The 19,005-nt window shown below is 42.4% G+C and overlaps 1 protein-coding gene across 1 annotated transcript in view; it reads left to right on the plus strand.

Moving 5' to 3' along the window:
• The first annotated feature begins 6,082 nt into the window (after window positions 1-6,082).
• The window catches only part of FKBP9 (FKBP prolyl isomerase 9), a 37,380-nt gene continuing 24,457 nt past the window's right edge, over window positions 6,083-19,005 (plus strand). Inside the window, exons 1-4 of the mRNA XM_037510044.2 lie at window positions 6,083-6,403; window positions 15,946-16,091; window positions 16,517-16,706; window positions 17,612-17,757. Of these exons, the coding sequence (XP_037365941.1) occupies window positions 6,171-6,403; window positions 15,946-16,091; window positions 16,517-16,706; window positions 17,612-17,757 (715 nt within the window). The 5' untranslated portion in view covers window positions 6,083-6,170. The remainder of the gene's footprint in view (window positions 6,404-15,945; window positions 16,092-16,516; window positions 16,707-17,611; window positions 17,758-19,005) is intronic.

Below are 19,005 nucleotides of genomic sequence, written 5' to 3' on the forward strand. Positions count from 1 at the left end.
CTCCCCTCAACAGTGTATTTCAGTCAGTCTGCCTGTTCTCTTCCCCACTCTGTCTCTGGTGAATCCTCTCACCCCAAACACCTCTGGCCTGTACCCCAGTTTTTGTATGTATAAATAAATCAATCTTTAAAAAAAGAATTTTTGCTTCTATGTTCACAAGGGATATTTGTGGATGGTTTCTTTTTCTTGTTATGTCTTTGTTTTGACTGGGTGTCAAAGTACTGCTGTCCTCCTAGAATTACAAGGGAAGTATTCTCCACCATTCAGCTTTCAGGGGCAGTTTGTTTTAGGATTAAAAAATATACACATGTAGGGCTTCCCTGGTGGCGCAAGGGGTTAAGATGCAACCTATGAAGCTTGCTGCAGCCATAGCAGCACAAGTTCGATCCCTGGCCAGGGAGCAGCCCACACGGCACAGCAAACCTCTCCTTGCCCACTGCTCCCCTCAGCAGTGCACTTCAGTCAATCTGCCTGTTCTGCCCCCCTCTGTCTCTGGTGAATCTTCTCACCCCTCACACCTCTGGCCTGTACCCCGGTTCTTGCATGCATAAATAAATAAATCTTTAAAAAATATATACACATGCACACATGTTTTTTTCTTAAATATTTGATGGAGTTTTCTGGTGAAGTTACAGGTCTGAATTTTTTGTGGGATGTCTTCAAACAATAAATTCAGTTTTTTAAATAGATAAGGCTATTCAGGGATCTATTTCTTTAGTGAACTCAGGTAGCATGTGTATTTCATAGAGGAGGAAAACTTTTTCAACCCTTTTAGGGTTCCTGGTTGGATCTGAAAATTAAATTGACAAAAAAGATCAACAAAAGAAAAGTACACAAATTTATTTAATGTAAGTTTTATGTGACATGGGAGTCTTCCTAAGGAAATGTAGACTCAAAGAAACAGTTAGAGGGCCTCCACAGTGGTGCAGCAGTTGAGCACTGGGCTGCGAAGCTGGCCGCAGCCTCTGCAGCGCCTGTTCGATCCCGGCCGGAATGCAAGGGTCCCACATGGTGAGGCAGACCTCTCCCATCTGGCCCACTGCTCCCCTCAGCAGTGTATTTCATCAGTATGCCTGTTCTGTTTCCCGCTCTGGCTCTGGTGAATCCTCTCACCCTCCTGCACTTCTGACTGTACCCAGTGCTTGTATAAATAAATAAATAAATCTTTAAAAAAATATTATATATATATATATAAAAAGAAATAGTTAGACCTGAATATATGCTAGATTTGATGCAGGCTGGGTAGTGGTGTAGACATGTGATAGGCTAAGGAATAGGAGGGCTTAGCAAGGCCTGTTTGGTAGGACTCTTCCCAGAGTCCCTTTGTCTTCAGTTGTTGCCAGTGTCTTAGGATGCTCCTATTCCCCTGTGTACTAGGAGGAAACCTCTCACATGAGGGTTTTATGACCTGTTTCAGGGGAGAAGGAGTTGGGAAAAGGTCAGAATAACCTTGCTGCTTCTGCTGTTTTCTCAAACTTCCTCAGCTTAAAATATACAATCATGTCCTGTTGTACCATATCACTTTCAAATAATTTATCTATTTTATCTAAGTTGTGGAAGTTGTTATCAATGTGGTCATATTGTATCCGTATTGATTTGTTACTGTCCATAGAATCTGTAAAGATGCTCCCTCTCATTCATGTTATTGGTAATTTGTACCTTCCCTTTTTTTTTCTTTTTCTGTCTAGCTAGAAATGTTTTAATCTGATTAATCTTTAAAAAGGATCAGCTTTTGGTTTCATTGATATTCTTGATTGTTAGCTGCTTCTAGTCCATGAATTTTTTTTTAATGATTATTTATGCATACAAGAACTGGGGTAGAGGCCAGAGGTGTGGGGGTGAGAGGATTCACCAGAGACAGAGGGGGATAGAACAGGCAGATTGACTGAAATACATGGCTGAGGGGAGCAGCAGGCAAGTCAAGAGAGGTCTGCTGCGCCATGTTGGACTGCTCCCTGGCAGGCCGGGGGATTGAACTTGTGCTGCAGAGGCTGCGGACAACTTCATAGGTTGCATCTTAAGCCCTTGTGCCAGCAGGGAGGCCCTAGTCCATGAATTTTAACTGTGGTCTTTATTATTTACTTTCTTCTGCTTACTTTGGGTTTACTTTCCTTTCTTTATTTTCCCTAGGAAAGAAAAAAAAAGGCAATTTAAACCCTAAGTAAGGTGAAAAAGAAGCTCATTCATATAACACTTTTTCTTTTCTAATAAAGGTATTTTATCCTGAATATGTGTAATATTAGTTTAGTTCTTGGGTTGGATGATGGTTCATAGCTATTCATTACACTGTATAAACAAAAATAAAAAATTAACACAGGATCATACATGAACCACAAATGACAGTCATGAATCAAGGTATAAAAAAAGGAAGGAAGAAGAAAGATAAAAAGACACCAAATCTTCTCCAACCACACCAGAAGAAATCAGCTTCAGAAAGGGAGCCTACTACAAGGTCATCAGTGATTACATGAAAACAGTCAAGGGCAATCTTAAGGAACAGAGGCTAGAAGGAGTAAAATGTTTATGGCTGAGGCTGCAGAACAGATCAAGCACATCTTTGCTAATTTTAAAACTACCAGTTCTTAATTGGTGAAAACACAAGTCCAGATGGCTTGATTGCTCTATTGGACTACCATGAGGGTGCTGTTACTCCAGAATGATTTTTCTTTTTTTTTTTAAGATTTATTTATTTATGCATGCAAGAACTGGGGTACAGACCAGAGGTGTGGGGAGTGAGAGGATCCAACAGAGACAGAGTGGGGAACAGAACAGATGGATTGACTGAAACACACTGCTGAGGGGAGCAGCAGGGGAGTCAGGAGAGGCCTGTTGCGCCATGTGGGTTGCTCCCTGGCAGGGGATTGAATTCTTGCTGCAGAAGCTGCAGATAACTTCATAGGTTGCGTTTAACCCCTTGCACCACCAAGGAGGCCCCAGAATGATTTTTCTTTACTGATGTTTCAGAAATGGAAAAATGCTAACAAATTTGACAGTTACTTTGGATGAACCATTTGCGATTATAATTAGCAACTGTTTTTCAACCACTTAACACAGGTCTCAGAAAAATGGGGCTGATGTCATCTTGAGCTCTTCATTTATTTTGACCTTGATTTATTTGGAGTGGAAGTGTTGCTTTTTAGGGAGGGAAAGTCATGAAGATTATCAAAAAGTAAAATACAGGGCCTCCCCGGTGGCGCAGTGGTTGAGTGCTGGGTTGCAAAGCTGCCCGCAGCTTCTGCAGCGCTGGTTGGATCCCTGGTCACCGGCGAGGGTCCCATATGGCGCACAAACCTCTCCTGTCGCCCTCTGCTCCCCTCAGCAGTGTACTTGGGTCCTTCTCCCTGTTCTGCTCCCCGCTCTGGCTCTGGTGAATTCTCTCACCCTCCCGCGCTTCTGACTGTACCCAGTGCTTGTATAAATAAATAAATCTTTAAAAAAAGAAAAGAAAAAAAAACAACTCACTTGAGAGAATGTCACTTAGTTTGATACATTGTTCAATGCATCCTGCAAATTTCTGGAGAAGCTAAAGCCTGGTTGTACATCACTACTAGAGGCTGCTTCAGACTACCAGGGATCTAACTCATACTGCAGTGGCTGCTGATAGCTTTATAGGGCTGAGACTTCATCCCTTGCACCACCAGGGAGGCCCCTTATTAAAAATTTAATCTTATTACAAAAGTGATAGATCAAAGTTTATCACAGCTTAACAGTTAAAAAAAACAAAAAGATAAAATCTATCCATAGTTTCAACATGCAAAAATAATCACTGTTAACACTTGCATAATATTTGCAAGATAAAAATAGTTTTCTCCCGATTGCTGGTCATTTTTTTCTTTTTTGATTGCTTGCTATTATCTGCTAGATAATAACAACGTTGGTGAGAAAATGGAGAAATTGGAACATTCATACATTGCTGGTGGGAATGTAAAATGGTGCAGTCACTTTGGAAAACAGTTTGGCAGTTTTTCAAAAAGTTTAAAATAGAGTGTCATATGATCCAGCAAGTCTACTCCAAGTGCAATTAATTCTCACTCTTCTCAGTAGTGATGATCTAGAAAGTCTGAAGAAATATTATATAAGGGAATATGAACAATTGCTCAGACTTAGGCTCTGCAAGTCTTGGGTTATGACATTTTTGTCAACTGACCAATACATAGCTTTGTTTTATTCATGTTCAAGACACCTTATTTAGTGTATATTGCTGATTCATCTACATTCAACTTCTGCCCATTGCTACTATAACTCACTTCTGAGAGAAGCTCGTTTGTTTTCCCCATGAGGTACATCACAGCTTTCCTGCATTTAGGAACACAAGGCAGCACTTAGCACAACACTCAGGGACCACTTTCAATAGCAAAAATACCAACAAAAAGCACAAAAATTTGAAAACCCATGGCACTAAATATATTGTGAAAAGGACATTGTTTATAATACAATTGGAACCAGTTGAATTTTATCAAATGTCTTTAATCTGCGGCCGTAGGGTTTTGGATTTTTCCCTTCTCTACCCTATTAATAGGATGAAGAACAGAAACAGGATTTCTTTCTTTCCTTCTTTTTTGGTAGTTTAGTCCTCTAAGGCCACAAAACCTTTTAAATTCATAAAAATTTAGACAAAAATAGAAGCGCTCCACAAACAATGACAGGTATAGGCCAAGCCTGTTATAACAATAGGATTTTTATCACAATTGAATGAGCTCTACTAGGACAAGGAGGGCCTTTTTTGGTGGTTTGAGTTTTTATTCTGCTACATGTACTTTCTCATTAGATCCCTAGCATCTAAAAGAGCTATGATAATGTTATAATTATTATTTTATCTTCATCTTACAAAGGACACTGAGACTTTAATTAACTTGTGAAAAATCACTCAGGTAGCCTGCATAATAGTGTATTATTTCATTAATAAATTGTTTAATTCAATTTGTTTACGTTTTATTTAATAAGTTTGCGTTTGTATTTATAAATTAGGTGTCCAGTTTATCTCATTCTCTCTGGCGCACGCGCCTCTCGTTATCTTTGCTAAGCTCGGTATCAGGATTGTTGACTTTTCAATCAAGTCAGGCAATTTTTGGTGATTTTATTTCATTAGTCCAAAGTTTTAATAAATAACACCACTAATTCTAAGGTAAGGATGCATTTAACCACATCCGGTCTCTCGCGAAGTCCTACCTGGCTTAGTCAAGTATATGTGATATTTGGCTACCAGGTTTCAACTCGCATCGCACCCATTAATCGCTAGGGGAAAGAAAACACAGCAACTTAAAACCTTCTTCTGGACCCCAGAGGACTCTCACAATACACGCCTCTCCCTCTCTAAGTATTAAAAGAAAATCCTGGGGGACTCCCTGGTGGCGCAAGGGGTTAAGCACGGCACTAGGAAGCAATCCGCAGCCTGTGCAGCATGAGTTCGATCCCCAGCCGGCGAGGAAGCAACCCACATGGTGCAGCAGACCTCTCCCGACTTGCCTGCTGCTCCCCTCAGCAGTGTACTTCAGTCAATCTGCCTGTTCTGTTCCCCACTCTGTCTCTGGTGAATCCTCTCACTCCCCGCATCTCTGGCCTGTGCCCCAGCTCTTGCATGCATAAATAAATCAATCTTTTTTTTTTTTTTAAAAAAAAAAAAGAAAATCCTGGGAAAAAAATCATGAAGAATGGTTCCAGTCTGTTAAAGAGCAGAATCTATCCTTGTGACTAAGTTTAAACCAAACAAACAATAAAAATGCAACGTTGCCTCCCTCCCCAAAGCAGCAAAGGGTAACTGGACCCCTGGCCACGTAAGAGGCTCTCCAGGCACCAAATCCCGACAGTTTCCAGGGACAGGCGGGAGTTGGGTGTGGGCCAGGGCAGTAGACGCTTTTCTCTCCCGACTTCGGGGCGCCGCCCCTTCCCGAGGAATTCACGATGTCTCGCTCCAGGATGGGTCCCCGCTGAGGTTGCCAGCCCTCTCCCGGACGCTGCAGGCGCCTAGGACCCGCCCGGGCGGTGCAGGGCTCCTCCCCTCGCTCGGCAGTGTGCGGGGGGCGGGGGGCGGGAGAGAGGGGGTGGTGGCTGCCGCCCGGGGAGGGCCGGGAGTCTTTTCCACGTTTGCATCCGCCGCAGTGCTCCCAGGCCTCCCCCGGCTCCGCGCCGCGCCCTGCGTCCGCCCCTCGCTCCTCAAGCAGCCGCCCGGAATGGCGTCCAGGTCCCGGGGCTGGCGGCCCCCGCAGCCGCCGCTGCTCCTGCTGCTGCTCTGGGTGACCGGGCAGGCGGCGCCCGTGGCGGGCCTGGGCCTGGGCTCTGACACGGAGCTGCAGATCGAGAGGCGCTTTGTGCCCGATGAGTGCCCGCGCACCGTGCGCAGCGGCGACTTCGTGCGCTACCACTACGTGGGCACGTTCCCCGACGGCCAGAAGTTCGACTCCAGGTACCGCGCCCCAAGCGATAGTCCCGGCCTCCCGAGGCTGCGGCGATCGCTCTCCCTTCCCTCTCTCCGGACAGGCCTTTCCCTCCCGACGGACCTCCCCCAGCTCCGCCCCTGCGCTCCTCCTCTCGCTCCACCAACCCTAACGCTCCCGGACCCTAATAACCCCCTCGGCCCTGTAGGTGAGCCTCCCGATCCTTAAGCTCCCCTGGTTTTTCCCTCTGCCCCCGGGACTGGAACTCTGGAAGGGACCTTGAGCGTTAAATCGGTATACAATGGACACATTCCTGGAGCCTCCTCAGTCCCCAAGAGGAGGTGTTGATGTCTGCCTGCCCCGCCCTTTACTGTTCTCTCTGGACGGTCCCTTGAGTATCTAGTCAGAAGATGCCTCTTGCAGATCGTGATGACAGCAGCCGCTAACATTTATGGGGTTATTTCAGTGTGCCTGGCTTAATTCTAAGTACTTTCCATATAATGAACTCATTTGACTCTTAAAATTCTCTGAGGTAGATACTATCATTATCCACATTTACCAGTGCGGTAATTTGAGGCCACTGAGGCTGAGGAACTTGCTGAAGCAGAGGCAGATGGAAACCCAGGCTGCACCAGTCAGAGCCCACGTGTGTAACTACCACCGCCCTTCCCTTCCGGTGATTGATTGGGCACCAGGTAGTCCAGACCAAGTCACTCAGCTTTGCCACGGGGCCTTGCACCCTCCTAGGATTCCTTTTCTCAACTTTGCCCAAAGATCACCACCAGCCTGCTCCATCTTCACTGTTTTAGCTCCGTGATGCACAGGCCCCTTTTCTTCCAACTCTGGGCTGCTCGCCTCCCCAAGTCTGTGGCTGTGCTTCTCTCAGTCAATCAGGAGACTAGGCAAAGAGAACTGTCAGTCAACCGCTGCTATGTGCTCTAGTCTGCGCTGCTCACATTCCTGAAATTGTCTTTTAAAGAATACACTTCTTTTTTTTTTTTTTTTTGAAATTCCAGAGAATCGGTGAATATACCAAAGCTGGCACCAGCAAGTACTTAGAAGTGGTCATTCTTACTGTTGTTTTAGTTGCTGTTTTTAAAAACAGCTTTGTTGTTATATAATTCACAAATGACACGGTGCACCCATTTAAAGTGTACAATTCATTGGTTTTTAGTATATTCACAGTGTTGTACAACCATCACAGCCATCTAATTCCAGAACATTTTCATCATTCCCAAAACCTCTGGACCATTATCAGTCACTCTAGATTCTCCAGTCCTAGGTAACAGCTAATCTACTTTCTGTCTCTACCTGGAATCCTGTAATTTGTGGTGCTTTATGACTGGCTTCTTTCACTTAGCATAATGTTTTCAAGGTTCATCCAATGTTGCAGTACATGCCAGAACTTCATTTCTAAAGATTATTCATTTCTAAGATTATTTTCTAAAGAAATAATCTGCGTAATAATCTGTGGTATGGATACACCACATTTTGTTTACCCATTCATTAGTTTTTGGATATTTGTGTTTTTTATACCTTTTGGCTGTTAAGATATTTTGAATATTCATACATATGGTTTTGTAGTGGTGTCGGCTTCCATTTCTCTGGGGAGCAGATTTGCTGGATCCTATGCTAATTATATTTAACTTTTTTAGGTACTTCCAAACTGTTCTCCAAAGTGGCTGCACCATTTTATATTTCCCCCAGCAATGTAGCCAGGTTCCTAGTTTCTCACATTCTCCCCAACATAAGTAATTGCTTGTCATTTTGATTTTAGCTATCCTAGTGTGTGTGACTTGGTATCTCACTGAGGTTTTAATTTGCATTCCCCTAATGCTTAGTGAGACTGTGCTTATTGGTCATTTGCATATCTTCTTTCCTTTTCTTCATTAGTTAGAAAATAGTAAAGAATTTCCTGTTTGTTTTGATGGCAATTAGTAATTCCCATTAGAATATTTTGTCTAATACTTTCTACTCTCTAGGCATCGCAACCACTGTGAGGCAGTGTGGGACAGTGAAAGAGTGCAGAGGAGTCACGATACAGCAAAAGTGCATATATACATGAAAGTATATTTATTCAATCATGGTATCTGCCCTTGAAGAGCATGTCCCGCCCTTATCTACCACCTATAGTCCAGGTACTTACATAGTGTGATAAGTACAGAAAGACTATAGCGCATACTCTCTCTCTCCTCTAGAATTCAAACATAGTTCTTACCACGGGCCTTTACATATATTAATTCATTTAATTTCAGGTGAATTCATTTGGTCTCACAGGCTGTGAGGTAGGTAGTTCATTGCAAATGAAGAAACAGAGGCTCAGGAAGTTTGGGTAATTTGCCCAAGGTACCTGGCTACTAGTGAAGGGGGGCTTTGTACCTAGGCATATAGTGCCAGATTCTAGAATCTGTGGTCTGCAATGTGCCACATATGCTAGAGTGTGACAGAGGAGGGAAAGGAGAAGTGAGAAGAGAAGAGGCCAGAGAGGGAGGCTGGAGCCAGCTTTTGAGAGCCGGTGAGGTTTCCCAGCTATGGAATTTGGACTTTGTCTAAGGACAGTGGGAAGCTACTGAAGAGTTGTAATTAGGGATTGAGGGTTCAGACCTCGCATTTTACCAAAGTCCCTGTGGTTGCCCTGTAGACAAGGGAATGGAAGGGGCAAGGCTCATGTGACGGCTTCACTTGGGAGTCTCCTTCTCAGACCTTTCCTTTGGGAATTTGTGAAGTATGAGGGGATGATTTTGCCTGTTCCTATACTAAAAACTTGGGGCAGTTGAACTCTAGGTATCTCGGGCTTTGGCTGTTGATTTGGAAGGTTTGTCCAGAAGAAAAGGATGCCTGGTGTCCTCACCAGAGTCATAAACCTCAAAGGGCCTTTCTTTCCACAGAGCTTTCTTCCTGCAAGTCTGCCTGGCACTTGGGGCAGTTGGTATCTTTTCAGCTTAAGGACCTTTGCAGTTGCCAGGAGTCCAGCACTTCAACCCTTGGCCACTGGCTTGGTCCTGTTTTAATTTTGTTTCAGAGCTTCCAGGGGCTTATTGATATGCTGCTGTGGCAGCTGCTCCAGACCCAAGGAGACAGCAGCTCCCGCTGCAGGTTTATCACTTCCCAGCCCTCGGAGTCCTTGTCAGCCACTCCTCACTTAGCCTTTAGGAGTGCCATAGGCTCTCTAGCAGTAAGCAGTAAGGGCTCGTCTCTTTGCTCTGATTTCCTTCTGGGGACTGACTTTATCTTGTTTCTGTTACCTTGAGTGGACAGCACAAGCATCTGGTCAGCTCATTTACAGCCTCCAGGCCTGTCTGCTGCCCCTTAAGTCCAGACATTCAGTGATATTATTGTACCTATACCTGCTCTAAAAGGAGCATGGACTCATTAACAGAGATCAGCCTTATTTACATATTCATTCATTTATTTATTTATTCATTCAACAAATATTCATTGAATACCTACTGTTCTGGGTGCTGGTAGTCAAGAATAAAACAGACCAAAACTCCTGCTCTCTAGTGAAACTAATCTGTATGATACTACAGTGGTGGATACATGCCCTTATGCATATTTCCAAAGCCATAAAATGTACAACACCAAGGGAGATCCCTGATGTAAACTGTGGACCGTGGGTGACTGTGATGTATCAATGTAGTTTCATTGACTGTACCAAGTGTACTACTCTAGTGGTAGATATTGATGATAGATGAAGTCATGCATGTGTGGGGCTGGAGGCATATGGGAAATCTGTACCATCTGTTCCGTTTTGCTGTGAATCTAAAACTGGAGTAAAAAATTGTCTGTTTTCTAGAAAACAGCAAGCTGTCCTTAAGTTGAAGTGGTGGGGGAGAAAGAAACCCACACAAAGAGAGGGTTTCTTTTTATTTATTTATTGGATGGATCCCTAATTCCTCATGGGGATCCAGAATTATGACTAGAAATGACTTTCTACATCTCCTGAGGGCTTGCGGAGGGGCTTCATTGTCCCCTCCCTGGAGGTAGAGCTCCAACAGGCCCTCCATGCCACATAGGCAGCTTCTTGGTCCAGCAATGCTTACTGGAATCTATCTCCATTCCACATTCCTAGGAGAGAATTTAACTGGTCAGGTGTCCACCCTGGAGAGTGTTAAGTTGCTTATTAAGTGAAGGGGGGGTAAGGCTCACCCCTTTGGCAGGACTGGTTCCCAGAGATGAGCCAGGAGGCTGGGCAGCACCCCAGGTGGTGTAAGGCCAGAGTGGAGGGGGTAAGTGGTGGCAGGAAGACCAGTCAGGTCAGGAGATGTTCACTGCAATAGGAAGCTTTTAAAGCGTGTGTCTGCATAATCATGACTTTTCCTATGGAAAAGTCACATGATAAAAGGAAGCTGCTGCTTGTGTGTTAATCCAAATTAGTTCTGCGAACATTTGGAAGATTCTAGCTTCCTAGAGATTCTTCTTACTAGGATCTGAGGCATTTGGCAGGCTTTCTTAACATCTTGTGTAGACTTAATGGCATAGCTTTTAATTTTTATTTGTGGATCTTTCCGAGCAACTATGCTTTCATGTTAATTTAATTTGGCTATATTTTTCTGAACTGGGAGTGTGTGTAAAATATGCATTATTTATAGGCTTCTGACATTTTAACTTGCACCGTTGTTTAGAAACAAAACCCCTTAACAGCAGTGTCATTGATGATTTTACTTTGAAAAGTTTTTCTTTTGGTGATTTTTAATGTGCCAAAGATCATCCAGTTGCTCACATTCAGGGTCTGATCCTCTGTGGAGGGATGAATGTATGCAGTTCCCTCCTCACGCATTTCTTCTTCATCACTTTCACTCGCTTCCTTTATTGTAGCATTCTCTCAACTGTCTACCTGGGTAGCAGACTAGCAATTTGATAGTTTATTAACTGCTTGCTTTTTCCTTTTGCTAGGACATACTTGCTATTGGTGGAAGGGGCTGTTTATTTTTTTTTTTTTTAAGAGGCATGTTTATTTATTTATTTATTTATTTATTTATTTATTTATTTATTTATTTGTGTGTTTTGTTTATACATGCACTGGGTACAGTCAGAAGCACGGGAGGGTGAGAGATGGAAGGGGCTGTTTAAAGGAAATACTCTTAGACAAAGGGTCTGGGACGCCTCAATTGGGAGTATGTCGTATGGGGAGAGAGGAGGGAGCCAGAAAAGTCAGACTTCGCTTTCCTCCTTTCTAGTCTACACCCAGGCCCCAGATCAGAGTGGAATTTGGCTATGGGAGGGTATTGAACCTCCCTGGGTTATCCCAGAGTGGGTAAACAGGTAAGAGATGGGTTTCTACTTTTTGTGAATTTCTTTTCTTTTTCATAGTTTAATTTTATTATTATTATTTTTAATTTATTTATTGTTACTGAAGTATCATTCTTTTACATCCTTGCTAGTGTTTTGACAGTATAGAATTACCTCTCTCAGGTGCAGCCACCATAGCAATCCCACCTCCAAATCTCCCATGAACCTTTGCCATCATCTACTTGCACCAAGGGCTTTGGTAGGACCACAGTTAGTCAGATCCCATTTGCTCCAGTCCTCTGGGTTGGTCCTAAATTGTACCAACTTTGAGGCACTCCAAAAGATGGTTCCATGCCTGGGGGCGCTGGCTCTTACCTCGCTTCTCTTCTGTTATAGACTTCTCAAAATGAAGTGGTTCCTTTAATGTTCAAAAGGATCTATTTAGTCTATGTATAGCAATGTGAATACAGTTAACAATACAGTATTTTGTACTGTATAAAATTTATTAAGAGGGGAGATTGCAAGTGTTCTCACCAGGAAAGAAGAAAGAAAGGAGGGACTAGGGAGGAAAGAAATGGTAACTATATGATGTGATGAATATGCTAATTGCCCAAGTATGATGATTGTTTCACATTGAAAACATCAAGTTATATACCTTATAACTTAGATACACCTAGGTTCAATTTTTATTTGTCATTTATACTTTAATAAAGATGGGCAGGTGGAAGTATTCTATTTTTATTTCTCCAAACTGAATCTAAAACTGGCATTTTAGGAACGCTCACTTTTCCTCTTATAGCTAATCAGGGTTTTAGTTCTAACTACGGGGCAATTTTCTGTTTCTTTTCTAATGGAATGATTCTTTAAATTTAAAAAAATTGGTTTTATTTATTTTTAATTGAGGTAATATTGGGATACCCTGGTCAAGTATTGAACCTTAGTGTAATAGAATGTTTTGAATTTCCCTTATGTTCTTTTAAAAGTTAACCCTCACTGAAGACTAAAACCTACATTTATAAATAGAGCCGTAGGGTTTATGCTTTAAAAACAGTCACAAGGGTAGTTATTTATCCTGAGGAATATGCTGTGAGATAATGTGCACTTGTGTGCAGGCAGTTTAATGAGCTGAGTATGATGGGTCTCCATGGTATCTCCTCCCTGGGCTGATAATCTTGAAGGGCTGCAGCTCTATCCCACAGGAGCAGTGCTTGGAGGTCTGCAGCTGTGACTGAATGAGTAGGGAGTGGGGAAGAAGCTGGTGGAGAGGAAAGTGGGTGTTAGATGTGCTGGATAATTTCCTTTTGTCTTTTTAGGTGCAGTCAGTTCCATTGGCTTTTTGCCATCTGTATAGTCCGTGTGCATAGTAGGGGTTTTATCAACCACCACTGTTGCCTAGCTTTTGGTTAAGCTCAGCCAATGGGACATCAGTAGGAGATCAGAGGCAGAGAGGAGAATGAGCTGAAGATATATATATATTCCCCTAGTTCACTGCCTTTAGAGTCAACGTGGATAGCGTTTCTAGGCTGGAGAGAGGCTCTTGCTCCTGTCAGCTGCCCTGGACTACTCTGTACCTGGATCCTTCAGGCCCAGGTGTGACAACAGCACCCCCTACTTGTCCCCAGAGTTACTACATATTCTCTTATGTTTCTCAGCACCCTGAACACACACCTTTGTACATAGTCCCTTTATTACACTTTCCTGAAATTGCCTAGTTTGGATGTCTCATGGTTCCTGTAGGAATTTACCTGGGATATCTGCAAAAAAGTGTAAATCAACCAGATACTGAGACAGGCTGTATAAGTGCTTATCCCCAACCTGCAAAAATAATTAGTTCTGGGCTTGATGCTGCACATAAATTTGTGCCAGTTGTGCTCATCAGCACAAATTTGCTCAGTTTGACTTTATTTTTCCAGATGGTCAGAGTTTTAAGCAGTAGATAAAGACTGGTCTTGGATTGTTAGTTTCTTATGTATGTAAATAATACATTTTTCTTTTAGAAAGGTGTTGTTCTTAGCACTTTACTTAGGCAGTCATCAAGTGAAGAAATTAATACCACAAGGCAATAACAGTTTTTGTTCACCATTTAGGGAGGCTCCACACCTGGAGGGTAAGAGTCAGACAGCACTAAGTCAGATGATTCTAGTCTTTTTTCCCCCACTTATGTAACTTTGTGACACTGGGAAACTTTCTCACTCCTGAAGGCCCCAAGTACCAGCACCCACCTTTAAGTGTTATATGCAGGGCCTTCCCGGTGGCGCAGTGGTTGAGCGCTGGGCTGCGAAGCTGCCCGCAGCCTCTGCAGCCCTGATTTGATCCCCGGCCACCAGGTGAGGGTCCCACATGGCGCACAGACCTCTCCTGCTGCCCGCTGCTCCCCTCAGCAGTGTACTTGGGTCCTTCTGTCTGTTCTGCTCCCTGCTCTGGTTCTGGTGAGTTCTCTCACCCTCCCGCGCTTCTGACTGTACCCAGTGCTTGTATAAATAAATGGATAAATCTTAAAAAAAAAGTGTTATATGCAGATGAAATTAGGTAGTATATAGAAAAGTCTGATTTGTCATTGTGCTTCACACGTAATAAATAACCTCAAAATAATAGTGATTATTAAAAACTCTATTAACTTCAAGAATAATATGCAGGTTTTGTGCATGAAAAACATGCTTAGGAAATAGTTTGCAAATTGTCCATTGCTGTTGTTTGTGTGTGTTCTGTATCTGGGGAGTATTTGAAGCCTTGAGTTCTGGTTCATTTCTAATATAAACCTGACACTTAGATGATGGTTCAGGGCCGGGCCCCAGCCAAGTGAAATTCAGGAGCTAGCATTCCAGCAGTCAGGGCTTGGTCCCTTGGACATAGAGGGTGGAGGTGTAAAGCTGTCTTGGCACAGAGCTGACCATGTGCTTTTGTCCTCTGGCTTGCTGGCCTGAACTTGAAATCTTGCCTTCTGTTCACTGCTCTTGGAGAAAGGAAGGCTATTAAAATGCACTGTAAAACTAGGAGGAGAAAGGGAAGGGGGGCAGGTCAGAGGGAGCTGCCATGAGGAGTGGCAAGGTGGACTGTGCTGCTCTTCTGAGCTGTTCAGTAGCAAAATGAGGAAAAGGTGGACTTAATATACCAAGGGAAGGGCACACTCTCCTCCTGCAGGTGTCAATGTTTTAGTACCCAAGTATTCCATGGTCATTTTGAAAATTCAGAGAATTAAAGAGAACAAAGATTATATCACCTGAAATCTCCTACCCATAGCTTATAATTGATAACATTTTTATATATTACCTTGTGGATTTTTTCATATGAATCTATATATGTAAATTAAAAATGGAATGCTTTTATACTGTGGCTCTGTAACCTGCAGTTTTCTCTCAATGTGCTTATCCTTCCGTGCTAGTGAAATTTATTATTTATAAAGAACCAGAGCGCATTTTCTTGTATGTCTTTTGTCTTATATGCATCAGTGCCACAACCTTGGACTTATAAGTTATTTAAGTGTTTCATTCTTATTAACCAAGCCCTGAAACTCCATGGATGTCTCTGCTACTTTATAAGGTGTGGCTAGGCAAAGTCCATGCCATGGACTTCATTTATCTCCTCCTAAGCACCTAGCAGTCTCCTAATAGGCAAATCCTTGTTGTAGCTGAATTTGACATTGCAGAGGAAGAGCGTCAGAGCCACAGTTCCATTAATTATCTTCTAACCTAAGGCCATCATCAGTCAGTCTTTAAAACATATATTAGTGATTTGAAGACTACATCAGACTCTGTTACCTGCAATAATTGTAGTAGTGGCACAGCCCTTAGGCTTTCAGAGCACTTTCCATGTTGTTATATCACACGGATCTTGGTTTGGCTATTATTATTCCTGCTTTGCAATGGAGGAACCTGAACTTAAGACAGTTTAAGTGCCCTTCATGCTCCACCATGCTGTCTCCTTGCTTAACTTTCTGATTTTAAATATATCTGTATCTATATAGACTTTGATATTAGTATATATAGTGTTGCTTTTAGGTACCAATCACAGAGAAATGAAATCAACTCCCCCCCCACCCCCAGTGGAAGAACTGGTAGGTATTTTGCAAAACAAACTTAAAATCTAAAAATAAATAATTTTTTTAATGGTGGTTATGCTTATTTAACTATATTTTCTGGCAATATTCAAGGTAACTTAAAAATCTCAGCCCTCTATGTTTTGTCTGGTGAAGATATTTCCAGTATCAGTAATTCCTCTGTGGACTTTTTCCTTTGCAGGGACCTCACTCTGTCCCTGGGTATGTTTTCACAGGTTGGCTTTACTAAGGGAAAGATTATTTATACTTTTGTTTTTCTCTCCTTACCTTTTGGGTCTTCAGCTATGACAGAGACTCCACTTTCAACGTGTTTGTGGGAAAAGGACAACTGATTGCAGGGATGGACCAAGCTCTGGTTGGGATGTGTGTAAACGAGAGACGTTTTGTGAAGATCCCCCCAAATCTTGCCTATGGAAGTGAAGGAGTTTGTAAGTGTTTGTTTTGTGTTTGTGAACACGTCTGCACAAACCATCAGAACATTTGAGAAAATTTGCAGTCTTTACGGTCAGGCAGACCAAAGAATCTTTGGAAGCTTTAGATTGGGGAAAATGAAAATCAGCGAAACTCCCCTCACATTGACAGAGCCAAAATTTCATCTCTGGTTTATTTCTTCTATAGGAAAGATACCATGAACACAAGTGTATTGGATGTTTATTCCCACTGAGGGGAGAATCTTGCTTTTTTTCTCTTTCAATTTCATTTGGAGGGATGAGAGCGGGAGTGGCTCATTTTGGAACTGTATACCAGGGACCCCTGGAGCCCTTTTGCTTTCCTTTCACTTCAGCTGCTTTCTAGATGTTTCTTTAGCTGCAAAGGTAGTAGCTTCTCAATGTGAGCTCTTTTTAATTTCTAGCTGGTGTGATCCCTCCAAATTCAGTGCTTCATTTTGATGTACTCCTGATGGATATTTGGAATTCTGAAGATCAGGTTCAGATTCATACTTATTTCAAGCCCCCCCGTTGTCCTCGGACCATCCAGGTGTCGGATTTTGTAAGGTACCACTACAACGGAACGTTCTTGGATGGCACGTTGTTCGACTCAAGGTAAATATTCTTGGCGGCAGCAGGGACATGCCCTTTCGTTTCTCTGTCTCATCTACTTTTTATGCCTGTGGAGAAGCCAGAAAAACACACTTATCAGTCCCAAGTCCTATAGTTGAAACTTGTGGTTGGTATTTCATGCTCTGTAGTTTCAGAATCAAAGTTTTAGGGAAATCTAAGAGCAATGTTAATCTACATTAGCAGTATTTTGAGATCTCACCGTTAAGTGAAGGGTTTTATTTCCAAGTAGGTTCTTGTGTTTTTGGGTTCACTTTTAGAGTTTTCCCATGGAAGGCGGAGTATACACTGAATGTATATGAAGCTACAGAGAATAGGAGGAGCAAGTGCCAATTGGGGGAACAGTGAACTCTATCCTGTCATTATTGTGTGTTTAGCTAGTAGAAGAACAGGTCTATTTGGGGGAATCACTATGGTTTAACTATGTGCTTTTTTTTTTTTTAAAGATTTATTTATTTATGCATACAAGAGCTGGAGTATAGGCCAGTGATGCGGGGGGTGAGAGGATTCACCAGAGACAGAGTGGGGAACAGAACAGGCAGATCGACCAAAGTACACTGCTGAGGGGAGCAGAGGGTGAGACAAGAGAGGTCTACCTCGTCATGTGGGTTTCTCTCTGGCTGGCTGGGGATCAAACTTGTGCTGCAGAGGCTACAAATTGCTTCATAGTTCGGTGCTTAACCCCTTGTGCCACCAGGGAGGCCCTAACTATGTACTTTTAACTTAAGAATTTCTGCTCAGTTTGGTAGCAGAGCTCCAAAAACACCGGTTTCCAGAGGTGGGGATGCGTTCACTGTTTAGCTGAGATCTGGCTAACACAAAACTCATCAAGGGATGTGTTCGAAGCACCCTCCTACTGTGGATCTTATCCCTTTTCTGTTGTTTTTCAGTCATAACCGCATGAAAACATATGACACCTATGTGGGTATCGGCTGGCTGATTCCTGGAATGGATAAAGGGCTGTTGGGCATGTGTGTGGGGGAAAAGCGCATCATCACCATCCCCCCCTTTCTGGCCTATGGAGAAGATGGAGATGGTAAGTCCTTCTCATTCTTTGAGCCACCCTCATCTGTCTTTATTGTTATTGCAATGATGGTTCCATTTACATGTGACTGTTGGTCTAGACTTGCTCTGTCTGTTCTGGTAGTTATTAGCTACCTGAGGCTATTTGCATTTAAAGTAAAATAAAATAAAATTCTGTTCCTTGGCACATGGTCACATTTTCAAGGGTAAATATTGGATAGGGTACGTATGGAGCATTTCCATCACTGGGGAAAGTTGTGTGGGACGGTGCTGGTCTAGATTATCTGCTGTCTGATGAGTGACTTGCAGAAACCTCTTCTTCATTCATGGTTATTGGCATTCATAAGTAAACCCTCTGACACTCTTCATAAGCTGTGACCTTGGCCACCAATCTCTTCAGCTTATGTCTTCCCAAAAGAGATTTGAATTAGATAGTCTAAATGTTGTAGACATCAAGGAAGAAATTTAGCACAGAGTGCCACAATTGCCTTTTTCCCCTGATGGGTACTTTGCTGGGTTTTACCTATGAAATTAGCTCTGTGGACAAATACAAAACATAATGTTAGAAAGTGCATTGATTTTAATTAGTGTCCTGTTTTAGTTGCACTGTGAGGGAAAACAGAATATTGTCTGATAAGTAAAATTTCTCAGTTACTAATATTTGAATTTCAGGCACATTTAATCATCCTTATAGGCTGATATGACAGAGACCTCTGGGCATTAAAGCGAGCAGACATACGTAGTTAAGACGAGGAATAAAAACATGATGTTGTTTAGTAAAGACTACTGACAGTGGTACCTGAGCTTTGTTTCTGTCCCTATGGGTTTATGGAGCAGGAGGAGAGGGAAGCCTGGGTGCATGGGGCTCTGCCTTCTTTCCTGTCCAAATAAAATAAAACATATTTTATTTGCTGGGAATCTACAGTTTCTTTGAAAAGATGGAGGTAGGGAGGAAGTCTCCTGGTAAACGAAAAATAAAGTTTGGAAATGACTACTGTAAATAGATCTTATTTTTCCTTTCCTCAAGATATGTTATCACTCTTATTGATGCTCAAATTGTCTCATCTTTGACTAGTGTAGATCATTCACCTTAGCTGCTAAATCCTTTTAACATCATCTACATGCATACAACATACCTAGCAAAACTACACACCTAGCCTACTATATGGAATATTATTTATTTTTAATGCATAATTATTTAACTATTTTTGATAAGATGGTTTATTTAAAATAGTTGTTTTTAAAATACCTTATATATTTA

Source organism: Talpa occidentalis, unplaced genomic scaffold (genome assembly GCF_014898055.3).
Source record: "Talpa occidentalis isolate TD23 unplaced genomic scaffold, MPIMG_talOcc4v2.1, whole genome shotgun sequence".
Classification (NCBI taxonomy): domain Eukaryota; kingdom Metazoa; phylum Chordata; class Mammalia; order Eulipotyphla; family Talpidae; genus Talpa; species Talpa occidentalis.